The sequence below is a fragment of the Lytechinus variegatus genome, chromosome 1, assembly GCF_018143015.1.
Source record: "Lytechinus variegatus isolate NC3 chromosome 1, Lvar_3.0, whole genome shotgun sequence".
Classification (NCBI taxonomy): domain Eukaryota; kingdom Metazoa; phylum Echinodermata; class Echinoidea; order Temnopleuroida; family Toxopneustidae; genus Lytechinus; species Lytechinus variegatus.
In genome coordinates, this window is record NC_054740.1 from 63,399,627 (window position 1) to 63,414,552 (window position 14,926).

The 14,926-nt window shown below is 33.4% G+C and overlaps 1 protein-coding gene across 1 annotated transcript in view; it reads right to left on the bottom strand.

Moving 5' to 3' along the window:
* Positions 1–6,289: 6,289 nt before the first annotated feature.
* The window catches only part of LOC121419476 (solute carrier family 12 member 8-like), a 58,580-nt gene continuing 49,943 nt past the window's right edge, over positions 6,290–14,926 (bottom strand). Inside the window, exon 11 of the mRNA XM_041613943.1 lies at positions 6,290–7,447. Within this exon, the coding sequence (XP_041469877.1) occupies positions 7,276–7,447 (172 nt within the window). The 3' untranslated portion in view covers positions 6,290–7,275. The remainder of the gene's footprint in view (positions 7,448–14,926) is intronic.

Consider the following 14,926-nt stretch of genomic DNA (forward strand, 5'->3'; position numbering starts at 1 on the left):
AAACTTCCAAATATATGCTACACTTTATATCAATAAGAATCTAGTTTCTAAATATGGGTGTTATATGTGGAGAAAAAGTTCCATTGCTTGGCAAGAATTTTTAACTCTCATATGTCACAGGGTCTATATTTTATTACATCATCTATAGCAGGGTTATCAGTGAGTTGCAGTATGCCATGTATTGCGAATTTGGCCTTTGATGCGGTGCATGTAAGATTCTATGAAGAAACATAAGGATGGGTTTTTTCCCCAAAAAATCATGTAGAATGTTTCAGATCAAGATATTGTTGTTTACACAAATAATCACAAAATAATGGCAATTATGGGGCCAATGACCTTACTCATGCATGTTTGGTACTTCTACAAAAGTACAGCCTAATGATTCCTCTTTGCTTCAGACAGTTAATTATTCATATATCTTGATCTGTGCAACATTATACAAATAGCGAATAGGCATGAGTGCGATGGTGCGAGATTTCGCATGAGGTGAAAGAAAGATGCTCTATTCGACGAGGCGTTAGCCGAGTTGAATAGAGCGTTTCGTTCTTTCACTGAATGCGAAATCTCGCACCATTGCACGAATAAGAATATTCGCTATTTGTGTTGTACAACGCCTCGGAATCTAGCGAAAATATGAAAAAACAAGAGTTTTTCCCTCCAGTAATCTATGAAAAGGGAGCAAAAATATTGAAAGCGAAAAGCAAAATCCCACAAGCCGGGCCCACAAGCGCACATGATCTTGGACAGCATTGCGCATTTAGCCAGCGGGCTGTACGCGCATTGTCACCTTATTCAATGAAATCGCATTGTGACGTCACCTCCTAAAGCCGTGCAATGGTACATTTTGGATGGTACGTCTTGTGTGCAACGGTACGAATGTGTGACATTCAGCCTCCCATTTGATCGCGTACAACTAGCTAAGTAGGCGTTGTACAATATGTCAAATTGTGTGTAAAATAGTCTTAATGTGATTTGTAATTTGAAAATGTTCATCACATTATGTAGTACTGTGTTGTGCATTGTCTGTGTTTTTGTTGTTTCGGGAGGGGAGGGGGATGTCCCGTTTCCGGATATTAAACCGCATTTTTTTTTAATGATCCAAGGATCCAGCTCTAACAAATATTACAATGTCTGTTTTACCTGTACATTTTAATCTTATAGTATGGTATGGATAATTTGATTTGGTTTGATTCTGGAGTGATAGGTTATATCTCAGAGAAAATCGTGTCATTTACTTATTGGAATATTGAAGTGAGTATAGTCAGTCATATACATGAATATTTGATATTCAATCATGGTTTTTGAAGCAAAAAAGTTGTCTAATCTGACATGTGTATGTTCAAGCCTTGTTGATGTGTAATTCTAATCTAACATGAAATCCAAAAAAAATTTTGCAACATCTAGATGTAGCCATATTGTACCTCAAATAGGTGTTTTCCATGTCATATGTGACACGGACTTTCATTCAGGTTTTGCTTGAAGAGTGAATGTGTCGAACATTGTTGACATAGAAATACCATCAATTGACTCTTGGATTGCTTTTTGAGGACGAATTTTTAAATATTATTTAGGTAAAACATGCTGATATGCACATCATAAACCAGAACTTGGTATCTTTGTGCAAGCATTGTGGTCCTCTTTAACTTTAATGTAACTAGGTAATATTGGGTGACGTTTTGCTTCATTACCTATAGTTTCCTTGTATAGGATTTCATTTCAAGAATGATTGAAAGGGACAAATTTAAGTTTGAACTGATACATGTATATGGCTACCTGTGACAAGAGTTAATTTACATTATCGAACATACATTTATTAAACATTGTGGAGAGTAATGAAAAATATGATTTCATATTATTTAACCTTTAATTCTACTGGACACCTCTTCAGTATTTCACGTAAGCACTTGTGCTTGGTCTACAATGCTAAATACAGTATGCCCTCCCAGGGTAATCCATTCTATGTGGAGTTTTACTCTAAATTATAAGGGAGATTGTACCTTTGCAGCTAGATAGGAAATGAAATACTCTGTATTTTCTATGTAATTTAAAACAAAATGTAATTATTTCACCAACATCAATCATGGATTGAAATGAAAGTGTGGTTGCAAAATAAAAGTACTTGTTTTTAATTGATTTTGATGGAGGTTACAATTTGTTTTTAATTATGTGTTTTCTGAATTAGGTAATATTCCAAGTCATCATAAACTCGGCTCTTTCACCACACACTGGATGTTTGCAATAGCAACGCTTTGCTGTTGGGGACATTGGCACATGTTACTAAATGTGTTAATGTTTTCACACAAATTCGCAGCCGATCAGCAATTCACAAAAATAACAGCATATACAGTATATTATTTTCTAAACTATAATTGATCAATGCTGAACTTGAGAAATCGTTTCTGTTGCAATTTGTTTTGACTTATTTCATAGTTTAATGGACTAAAACTATTATTCAGGCAAGTGCTTTTAGCCCTCCACAATAGCCATGAAACAAAAGTCAAATTTGAAACCTATTTATCCACTGAAACTTACTTTGGATGGTTCATGAAAAAATGCTGAAAGGTATAGGGCACTGTCTACACTAACAATGTAGGATTGCTTATGAAAACATATCATGAAATCAACAAAAGACATCCAAAGCTAATCTTGATTTCTACAATTTATTTTCAGCACAAAACCACTGCTTTTTATGATAGTTTAACCAGGGTCAACCACATAATAATATGGCAATTTTCTAAATATATTTAACAATATAACTAAAATACATCTATATACATATAAATCTGTATCCATGTTTTGACAACAAACACTGTCTACACATTAAAGGTATTCATATTTACAAATATATCACATATATGGTAGTTTAGTTCACAAAATAAGAACAATATATTTAGCAGGAATGTTTTAATCAAAGTGGTCTTGTATAAATTGTATGGGATATAACTTCAATAAGCCTGAAATGTACCATGGCTGGATTCATACCAACAGAATGAATTGATAGTACTAATATTTAACGAATACTTATATGAACTTTTATGTACAATAATTGTACTTGTAACATACACGATCCATGGAGAGTTATTTTATCATGCAACTTTATGCAGACCTCCCAAACATTTGATACCGGTACTTAAAATTCATGTCATGACAGCGATACCCTATCAGCTATACATTCTCAATGTCACAAATCATAAATTTTTTAGAAGTTTTTTAAAGGGGTGGTCCAGGCTGAAAGTAATTATAGCTTAATAGAGTAGAACTCACTGAGCAAAATGCCAAAAATTTTGTCAAAATCGGACAACAAATAGCAAAGTTATTGAATTTTAAAGTTTAGTAATATTTTGTAAAAACAGTAGTCATGAATATTCATGAGGTGGGCTGATGATGTCACGTCTCCACTTGTTCTTTTGTATTTTATTATATGAAATTAGGTTTATTCAAATTTTTCCTCCAAGAACTAAAAAAATTGGATTGACAACTGATTTAGTGCAATAGATATTTATTGCTGCAACTTATTTCATTATAAGGGAGACATATTATTCACACAAGTATGAAATAATGAAAAAATTGTGATTTTATGTAATAACATAAGAAAACGGAAAGTAGAGATGTGACATCAGCTCGCCTAATGAATATTCATGACGATTGTTTTCACAAAATATTGCTAAACTTTAAACTTCAATAACTTTATCATTTGTTATCCGATTTTGATGAAATTTTTGGCGTTTTGCTCAGTGAAGTCTACTCTGTGTATTAAGATATATTTTCAGCCTGGACCACCCCTTTAAGTGGCAAATAAAAGTGTTCTGACTCGACTGTCAAAGTGTTGTACATGTAGCATACAATCTACCGGTATTGCATGGCCACAAAACATACATGTACATGCACTGCTGCTCATAATGTAATCCAATTTTTAAACAAGGCATAAGCGATTTTGTGTCTCGCCCACTTATGAAAATAACCAGAAATATCAGGATTTGCGAGGGCACGTAACAGAAGTATAGCGAAATTTCATTGTGAAATGACTGGGATGGAAAAACACTTCTCATAAGAGTCTTTAACATAAACTTTAATGTTGACCTCAAAATGAACTTTGACCATACCACGTGACCTCCGAACACAATAACATCCAGGTCTCCTAAGTATATCAACAACCCAAGTTTGGTTGAAAAGAGACTTACGGTTGCAGAGTTGTGTGTCATAAGAGTCTTGCATGTTAACTTTTACTGAAAATTACCTTTGACCTTACCATGGGACCTCCAACTGCAGCATGACATGCAGGTCCCCCAAATCCATCTAACATCCAATTTTGCATGAAAAGTGACTAGCGGTTGCGGAGTTAGAAGTCATAAGAAAGTCTTGCACGTTGACCTGAAATTGACCTTATTGTGTGACCTCCAACTGCAGCATTACATGCAGGTCCCTTAAGTACATTTACCATCCAAGTTTGGTTGAAAAGTGACAAAGTGACGGCTGACATTTGGATCCCTTAGTCTCGCCTTCACCTCTGGTGGGCGAGACATAAAGGATGGACATGACTTCATATCATTTGACCTTTTGACCCCAAGATGACCTTTGACTGCCATCATTCTCAACGGATCACAAGTGGTATTACCCAAGTATCATATGTACCAATTATAATTCTATTCCAGAGAATCTAAGGCTGAATAATAACATGAAATGTAAACAAGATTTAAAACATCATAATATTGCACCATCTTGTAATACAATAAAAAAAGACGAACCCTGGATATTCATTTTATAAGATCTAAATATAGTGTCCCTTCATCAATGAAACTAATTCCAGTTAATTTCTTTAAAGAAAAAATAAAATACAGTCTGTCATGAATAAAACTTTTAAATCAATGTTGTCAAACAATTTGTTCTTTTGATGAATAAAATTATCAATTAATAGTTATTTCATCAAATTTAATTTCTATTGTATATTATAATCATTTTTTTAAAAGAAATTGTTAATATATTGATTTATTGAACTGCCAACACAAATTTAATTTCTATTGTATATTATAATAATTTTTTTTAAGAAATTGTTCATATACTGATTTATTGAACTCCCAACACTTGTTTCTAAAGTTACTACATGTATGCACAGCAAAAATCAACTTGGGAAAAACAAATTCATACAATAACATTGCACAAGTAAAACCACAAACAAATTAGCTGTCCAATAATTGTAAAACTAGTTTAAAATCATACAATTTCATCCTTTAATTATATTTCCAAATGCAATTACTATCCTCAGACACATATATGAAGGAATTGTCCGTGAAATTTGAACAGAAATTATAGTCTGAAATGGCAGTATCTCTCTTGTAAAGAAAATAGAATTTATCTGATTGCAATGAATACGACTGATAAATCACTCATTGAAAGTATTTCATTCTTGTCAATGCTCTCTTTGCTCTTTACATACAGGTTTTTAAAGCAAAATAAAAGGAATGTTTGATATTTCTATTACATTTAATAGCCAATATTAGAAGATAAGGAATAAGTACATAATATCTACACATATTAGGACAAATGTATTTCACGATATATAGTTAAATATGAAGGGAATAATGACTCAGCATAGATTTAGACATATTCGTGAAAAGTAGTACAATGTAAAAAAAAGGATGGTAATTTACTAATTCAATGCAGGTGCAAATTATAAGGTATTCATTTCAGCATCCATTTATTTTACATAGAAATCTCATACAGAGCATAAACAAAATTTATTATACAGAATAAACCTTCTCTACAACCTGTGAAGCTTACATATAAACCAGACAAGACATTTTCTCTCATAAATCTGGGTTGGGTGCTGCACCATGTGGGTAAGTTTCTTCAAGGACAATCGGCCATGGCTAGAAATCAAAACCCACAGCCATTTAGGGCCGTCTGCACCAGCCCGAGTTTTCAAATTAGCGCTCTATTTTTGATCCGGCAAATTATCTCCATCGAGATTATTTGTAATGGAGACTCAATTATCACGCTAGCTTGTAGGACTAATCTCAAGATTGCAATCCAAACTCAACTTGGGATTATTTGCAAAATAACACGCTATTTTACTAATTATCCTGCTAATTCGCAGGTGCAGACGCACTCGGAATTATTTATTCGCGGCATCAGACCATAATGCATGGGTGCTTCAAGCATGAGTCGCTCCTCTTGCGATGGAGACGGGGTTTCTTGTATCTCTAGATTAATTGCAAAGAGGGCCCATCGGGCTAAAATTTCCAGATTGAGCAAACTCGGGCTGGTGCAGCACTGCTTTTTGTAAACCAACTCTGACAATTTTAATCTTGGGATTATTTGGACTTTAAGGGTTGAATTAAATGTCACAGCTGGCTAAAAAACCGAAACAAATAAACACAGCAAACTACCATTCATATATATCATAGTGAATGAAATAAAATATACAAGCGTAAAGGACTTGAGCAACAATGTGTTTCCAATTCTTTATATTTCAAGCGTTGGCTATAGTACAACAACTGCTTCACTTCCTAGTATCCCCATACATTTTCATGTTCTGAATTTCTTATGCATATCACTGATTCTTGATTGATTTGATTATTCAGGTATAACACACAAAATATAAAGGTATAATTGTTGTATGCAAAATAAATGGCATATATTACACAGTCTTGTTCTTAAACAGTTCTCAGCTAAGCTGATCTCTGAAATATCTTATCAAGATCTTATTGATATCATGTTTATTCTTTAATAAAAAATAAACTATCACTGATAATGTTTTCCTTTTGAAACTGCCCTATGTGACCATCTCTGAATACAATAATTTTTTGAAACACATTAAAACAATCTAAACTAACATAAAGTACCTACCCAGTACTTGTTCTCGAAATAAATAAATTAATGATTACAATAGTACATGGCAAGAGTACAATATGTCAACAACAATACATTCACACAAGAAAAAGAATACATTTCTTTGCTAAAAATACATTATATTATCACTGTCTATGACAAGTTTAACATTTGGTGTCAGCTAAAATACAGAGTGAATTTGCATTGTGGGAACCTTTGTCACAGGGTTCAAGTCTTGTTTTAAATAAGGAATACCGATCTCTATTATATCCTTGTTCACCAGGTCAAAGGTCATGTTCTACCATAATACACCATTTCTTAGAATGGTTGGCATGTACAACGGGAAATAAAGAGCTACACAAATGCATCATCACTCCTGTGCTACATATATAACATTTCTCTGTATGTCGTCCGCATTGATAATTCTCCCTTCAGAGCCCCTCGTGCTTATTTATTGACATACTCGTAATCCTCCAAGTTCGTCTGGTTCATCATGGACTGGTGATAGCGCCCTCTAGAGGCAAAGTCTTCATTATCCTCCGTCAGTTGTTCCGTGGTCATCTTGGGAGCGAAATTCTGTGACGGGATGACCATGTGCTCAGTGGTGGGTGACGACCGTCTGATGAAATAGACGGGGAAAAATGTGAAGTGTGAAAATTTTATTCAGTGAAAATGCAAAAAGGCAATGTAAAAAGTCAGTCATTTTCCCCCACTAATTTGCCTAAAAGTGGATGTAATATAATCCGTCTGCAAAGGTTACTAGTTAATAACCAGAGGACTCATGGCATTAATGCCCTCTGCGAGGGACGTTGAAGGCAAGTGCTCTCATGACGGTCAGAGGAAGCCCTTTAAAAACATGGTAGGGCTGTCTGCACCAGCCCGAGTTTTCAAATTAGCACGATATTTCTGAACAATCTCGAGATTTGTAATAGAGACACAATTATCGCGCTAGTTCGTAGGATTAATCTCGAGGTTGAAATCCCAAGTCAACTTGGGATTATTTGCAAATTAGCAAGCTATTGTACGAATTATCCCGCTAATTCGCAGGTGCAGATGCACTCAGGATTATTTATTCACGGCATCAGACCATAATGCATTGATGCCTTGCTTGAGCAGGAATAGCTCTTCTTGCGATGGTGGAGACAGGGTTTCTTGAATCTCGAGATTAATCACGAAGAGGGCTGATCAGGCTAAAATCTCGAGATTGAGCAAACTTGGGCTGATGCAGCACCACCCTCTGAAATCTTCACTGAAGTGCTGTGGCATCAACCTAGGCACCAGGGAATGATCAATGGAAGACCATTCAGCCTGGTAAACCATGGTTACGGCTGGTGCCAACAAGTCAAGACATGTGGAAAAGCAAGAACAAAAACGCCAGCGTCGAAAAAAGCCATCACTGAGGCTGTTCCATCACAAGAATTTGCTTGTTTGTAATGCACCAGGGGTGGTATTCTGAGGTCATTTTATCTTTAAAATTCTTCAAACGAAATTGGTATTCTGAGACAACATTTTATCCCTTGGATAAAATTTAAAATTTCATCAACAAATCAGTGCCTGCGTAGACTTGCCAATAGCTTATTTTACCATTGCAATGTGGATTATGTGCTTGCACCCATTTACTTTGAAAAAAAAAAACTTAAGAGGGTAGGGGCTATTTTATCTCCGCGACATTGATTTAATCATTATTTCTTGGTGATTTAACTCCAAATGTTGACATGAAAATTAAGAAATATGATATATTTGAGAATTACACCTTAATGTTATTCCTGTACAATCAGGAAGTATTTCATAAGACTTTTCTTGACTAATATTGTCTTTGAAATGATGCTTGGAAAGATGAGATGTAGACTTTGAAAAAAAGATGAGAGTATTGTCATTTTTTTAAAAGAAATCTCTGTAAAGACGCGCAAGCGTATAGTGCAAGTGTATTTGAAGTCAATAAATTAACGCAAAGTCACTCCTTTGCCACACCTCCTGTCAGAATGGAGTTCTATTGGTTGAGTGAGATGAGAGAGCTATAAAAGCGCGTTTCTTATTGGATATCAATTCAGAAATAGGTGTGTCTAAATACTGAGATAAAATAAAGATAAAATTGTTCTCAGAATACCAATTTGGAGAGATTTTAAGGGTAATTTATCTAAATGGGCATTTTCACGGTAACTGAGGACATTACACGGCACAATTTTACACACTTTTCATGGTATGATTATCTCTAAAACAACAAATGAAGGGAGTTTGCTTAAAAGAAAAAAAAAATTTTTAAATAAACCGCAATTACATATGCAGCACGCCGATTTGAGCAAACTCGCTTGCCATTGCATGCAGTCGTTTTTATTTCTCTTTAATACATGCAGTTTCCTTATTTCAGGGCCAATTTTTCTTCGTTTGAAACTGAAAACAGAATAACATTGAATTTCAAAATACAATATTCCTTTGAAAACTTGATAGAATATCAAATACAATAATTTCATTCCGAAAGGCCTTCTACAGGCAGCTGGGCTTGCCTGATAAGAGGGATTATCGGTGATACAGGGTTGATAGCGCTTGGAAATATCATGGATCCTCTCTCTCCCTAACTCCATTTATGTTTCTGCGTTTCCTCTTACTTTTCCTTATTTAAATTTACTTTTATTTTTGTTTCTTATTCTTTCTTTCTTCTTTCCTTCCTCAGCTTTAATCTTTCTTTCTTCGGCTTTTATCTTTCTTTAAAGGGATGGTCCGAGCTGAAAATATTTATATCAAGATAAATAGAGTAAAATTCAAAGAGCAAAATGCTGAAAATTTCATCAAAATCAGATAACAAATAATGAAGTTAATGAATTCTAAAGTTTATCAATATTTTGAGAAAACTGTAATATGCACATTGTCATGAGTATTCATAAGGTGGGCTTATGATGTCACATCCCCAACTATTCTTTTTATTATGTTATTACATGAAATCGTAAATGTTTCATTTTTTCATGTATGTGTAATTGATGTGTCTCCATTATAATGACACAAGTTGCAGCAATGAATAACTAATGCACCTAATCAGTTGTCAATCCAATTGTTTTAATTTTTGGTAGAAATTTTTTTAATAAACTTAATTTCATATAAAAAAGTACAAAAGAACAAGTGGAGATATGGCATCATCAGCCCACTTAATGAATATTCTTAAAAACATGCCTAGAACTGTTTCACCAGAAAGATGAAAATCTTTTAATAAAATTCAATAAATTCGTTATTTTTTATCACATTTTGATCAAATTTTAAGCATTTTGCTCCATGAATTTTACTCTACTTAATGAGACATAAATTTGTCCAGCCTGGACCATCCCTTTAAATCTTGCTTTTTCTTAAGATTTATTATGAATTATTTTACCAGCCTAGACCTCATATCTCAAAGCAATTTTTGTTCTATTTTGAATGGATTTTATATCTCAAAGGTTTGTTTTTATATAAATGCTCTATAACTATGATCAATTCTGTTGCAATAACTTGATTCCAAATCTGTATTTCATAACTTCGTAATGCAGATCAAACCTGAATTATATTTCTAACTTTTTTGTTACATGTTTTAAGCAGGTTTTTTTTCTATACACAACTACCAGAATCCCAGGCTGGTATCATCTAATAAAATCTCACTCATGAATGTCTCAATCAACCAACTGTTTTTCTATCAAATGTGAATAATTTTAAGTGTACCGGTATATACAATCTTCGAATGCAAATAATATTCTAATGTAAACATTGCACAATTAGTCTTCAGACAACAGCATTGTATCGTTTGTATGCATGTATGTTTTATATCTAATAAATTGAAATTTAATTAAATTGAACATGACAGTGAAATTCATGGTCAGAACTTGTAAAGTAAATACAAGTAACTCTGCCTTAGTCGAGTATTTGCCTATAGTCAAAGCAACTTTTTACCATATCATCCAAAAAAATGTGTTTTTGGCCTCTTTCAAATCAAATGTCATCGAAGTCAATCAGATTTATGAGGTCCCAAAAGATTTGAATTGGGCAGAGTTACCTGTACAATAATATGACACAAACATGCTTGGTGTCCCTACAACTTAAAGAGAAATACCAGTAGTTGCAGTAAACACTGATTTCATGAGAATGTCTGTAAAACCAGGCTTAATTGTCAGTATATCATCGAGGATGAAGATCTGGTACAGTTACATAAACTGAACTTTGTGAAATCTTGAAATCTACGCTGAAAAAACGTTCACACTGAAGATCACCAACACAGATAGGCACACGTGGGACAGTGTATTATTATTGCTGGAATAAAGACCCGACGGAAGTGACCGAATCCGCGCTTATTTTGCTTATTTCTCAGCAATTACACAGTTTCTCCCAGAATCCTTTGGCACATATTTTTTATTCATACAAAAAGACACTTGGGTGGTTACTATATTAGATTCTGTAAAAAGTCATTTTGAGATCGTTACCAAAACTGGAATTTATCTTTAAGTTATGGAATATATCTTTAAGTTATGGAAATAATCCAGTCAAGACTGGCATTTTCTTGGAAATTGAATGAGGTACATGTGCCTCCTCTCCAGGTAGAAAATACTGGGAGAAACTTGTAAATGCTGGAAAGAGAATGCTAATATACTCAAGGAACATTGGAAAATAGAAGAAAAAGACATATTCCTATTTTCCTGAAAAAAAATATTGGAAGTATATCCCAGTATACAAATAGCGAATAGGAACAAGTGACATGGTGCTATTTTGTTGCGCATTTAGCCAGCAGACTTATACGCGTATTGCACCTTCATTTTTACTGAGCGCAATGAATTAAATAGTACTGTGACGTCACTTCCTAAAACCGTGCAACGGTACATTTTGGATGGTACAACAAGCTTAGTAGGCAATGTACAGTATTTCCCAGTCCGGCCAACCCTGCAATTAGTGCACAATCAGACTATCATTCATAATGAAAGATCATCTTCATCTATGCCAAATTTAAATGTTTATGAATATCGGTGTGTTTAATTTGCACAAGAACAACAACATACTTTACAATAAATAATGGTATGACATTGGTTTTTTTTTTTTAGATCTACAAGAAAAAATTGCTTTAATTTTTTATGATATCAGATTTTCAATTAGTCCAATACATGTATATCTATACAAGTCAGTTTTAACATGTAAACATGAATAAATTACTATATATTTAATTCACTGAAACATACAATCTTCAAATATATATATACACTATTTGGAATACTTGATAAACAAATATGTAGTTTTGGTTTTACACAATAAGATGACAATGTAATAAATAAATAATACATCTTCTTAGTCCTGTACAAATCAAATCTGTAATTTCAGTTTCAAAGTATGTACTGCACATCATTCCCAATATACCTCAAATAATGTTTAACATTCATAGATAGAGGTGAAAATTCTCAATGAAACACTTCTGCAGCTTCTTTTTATTCTCAATACTAGCAAGGCACGCATGTACATGGAATGTGATAGAAAGACAAAAATGTACTTTTAAAACAAAGGAATAACATTTCGAGTGAAAGAACCTTTTTAGAGGTAAAAGAAATGTAGTTGCAGCAAACCATTATTTCATGAGAAAGTCTTTAAAATCAAGGCTATTTGTCACTTTATTATCACACATCTAGATCTGGTACAGTAACATGAACTTATCTTTGTGAAATCATGAAATCTTAGCTCAAAACTGACAACACTTAGGATCACTAACAATATGTGGGAACGTTGATTAATATTACTTGGTAAAATACCTGATATTTGATGGAATTCAATGTTTATTTTGCTTATTTCTCAGCAATTACACATTTTCTTTCAGAGCACTTGGCACATATTTTTATTTCATATATTCAATCCTAGGGTAGTCATTTAACTGTTCAAATTCATTTTGAGATCGTTACCACTATTGGAATACCTCTTCAAATGATGCCAATCATTACACTTTATAATTTGGCAACACAACAAAATCATTATTTAAAAATCGAAAATGCAAGATTTGTGGCCTTTTTTAGAATCTTTGGGCTATGAAGATATTGTTAAAGCCTGTGTATAGCTTTGGTAAAGGGTCAATAATGTGATTGATAATCGAATATCATCTAATATGACAGTCTTACTGAAGCGTAGAGACCGTTAGATATTTTTCCAACTGCACTTCTTTGAGAAAATTTCAAATATTCAAATCTTGGATATATAACGCCCTCTCTCGGTGATGCTTGTTCTAAATTAAAAAATGGGCATTCAAGCACTTATCTTATAAATTTAGTGATTAGATATCCAAAAGTTACAGACAAAGAACATATCTTGAAAGTTTCAGCCCATTCCATGATTTGGAATAGGATTTAATTGAAAGACAAAAACACACAGATATTTTAATTTGATCGGGTGACCCGATCAAGTTAAATTTCCACGTAAAATCGCAAAGTTTATCCTGTAAAACACATTTTCATTTCATATCCTCCACATCATAACTGTTATAGGGCATATCCATTCATATTAGCTAGCAATGAATTGGAATAGTGATAGGTGCATTTTGGTGGATTTACCAAAACTATACACAAGCTTTAATTTTGACTTGTGTTATATCCATGTAACTGGGTATACTTATTTTGTTATTTTATGATATAGTTGTTGCCAATTTGAGGTTAATTTCAAACCTCGGAAAAGCTTCTCTATTAGGGGATTAATAGAAACATAATGGGAAAGTAATCACATTGCAATTTTAACTTGATGTACATCAGAAATGAAGAAGGTGATTTAACATAGAGTGATAAAAAAATGATTTAAACTTGACTGTAATGGGAAGAAAAACTTGAAATAAATTGATATCTTGTTCCCAAGTTTATTCTGGTTTATGAATAAACAAATTTTCAATTAAATACATAAGAAATCAGATAAATACATGTATTTAAATTACAATTTACATGTGATTTCACAAAAATAAGTTAGTATCATAATTTAGGATTAACAACGAAGGAATGAATACTTGCAACCTATATTGCAAAAAATCACATACAACCCTAAGTAGATTACATCCCATTATGAACAATAAATATGAGAATGAATATCAGATTACTTTTCACTTGTCAAAAAAGTGTGCTTTATAATTTTTTTTATTTTAGGGGGAAGTGCCCCCCCCCCTGATAAATCCTGGATCCATCCCTGTCGTTAATAATTAGATCATTTTTATTTTCACATGTTTTCTTTGCTATCTTAAGTTCTGTTTTGAATTAGAATTTTGCTATAAGACCCCTAAAACAATAAAAATTGTTTAGATATTGAATACCAAACAAATAAAGAAAATTTTGATTAATTTTACTTTTTAATTATTTACACAGAATAAACAAAACAAAATAATACATCTTACATCCCTTGAAGTGTCAGTTCTGATTAGTCCACAAATGTAATATTCCTAATGATATATATATCCATGTTAGCTGGCAAAGGTTCCTAAATTAATGTCCAAAATGCTGGCAATGTTGAAATTGATGTTGAAACCTGATAAATAATAAGAGTCACTGTACGGGGTTGAAATGTCTGTGAAGACAAATTTGGTGATGATAAACAGTCGATTTCAGCAATCCATGGGATGAAAAGCGTTGGAAAGAGTTCCATATAAACCCCCCACCAAAAATAACAAAAGATTGTTGAGACTTCCGGTTCGTTCACTTCAGACTTTTCTATCATGTTTTTACTGTAGCTTACCTTAGTTGGGATCCGAACTCACCTTGTTTTATCTGCAGTCAAGACCTTTCCCGCTATGCTAGCGAGAAGCGCTGATACCGGAAGGGGTATTTTAATGATTATCAGCCAATAGTTCGACTAGTCTTGACTCACAGAGCCTTTACTGACTAAATAAACCGATGTATATGGACAATTACACGCACTCGATCCTGCACGAAATTTGACAGAATAAAGCCATATTTCCACTTCCCCATCATACATGTTCTATATTAGGGCTAGATAAATCATTCTGAACCTTCTCCATGTTTTTATTTTCAATTTTAGTGGGGGTGCATATGGAACTCTTACCAAAGCATTCATTAGAACAGGTTGATGACCTCAATGAGAACTGAGAATTCCTCTCTCAAAAAAACTGCAAACAGTT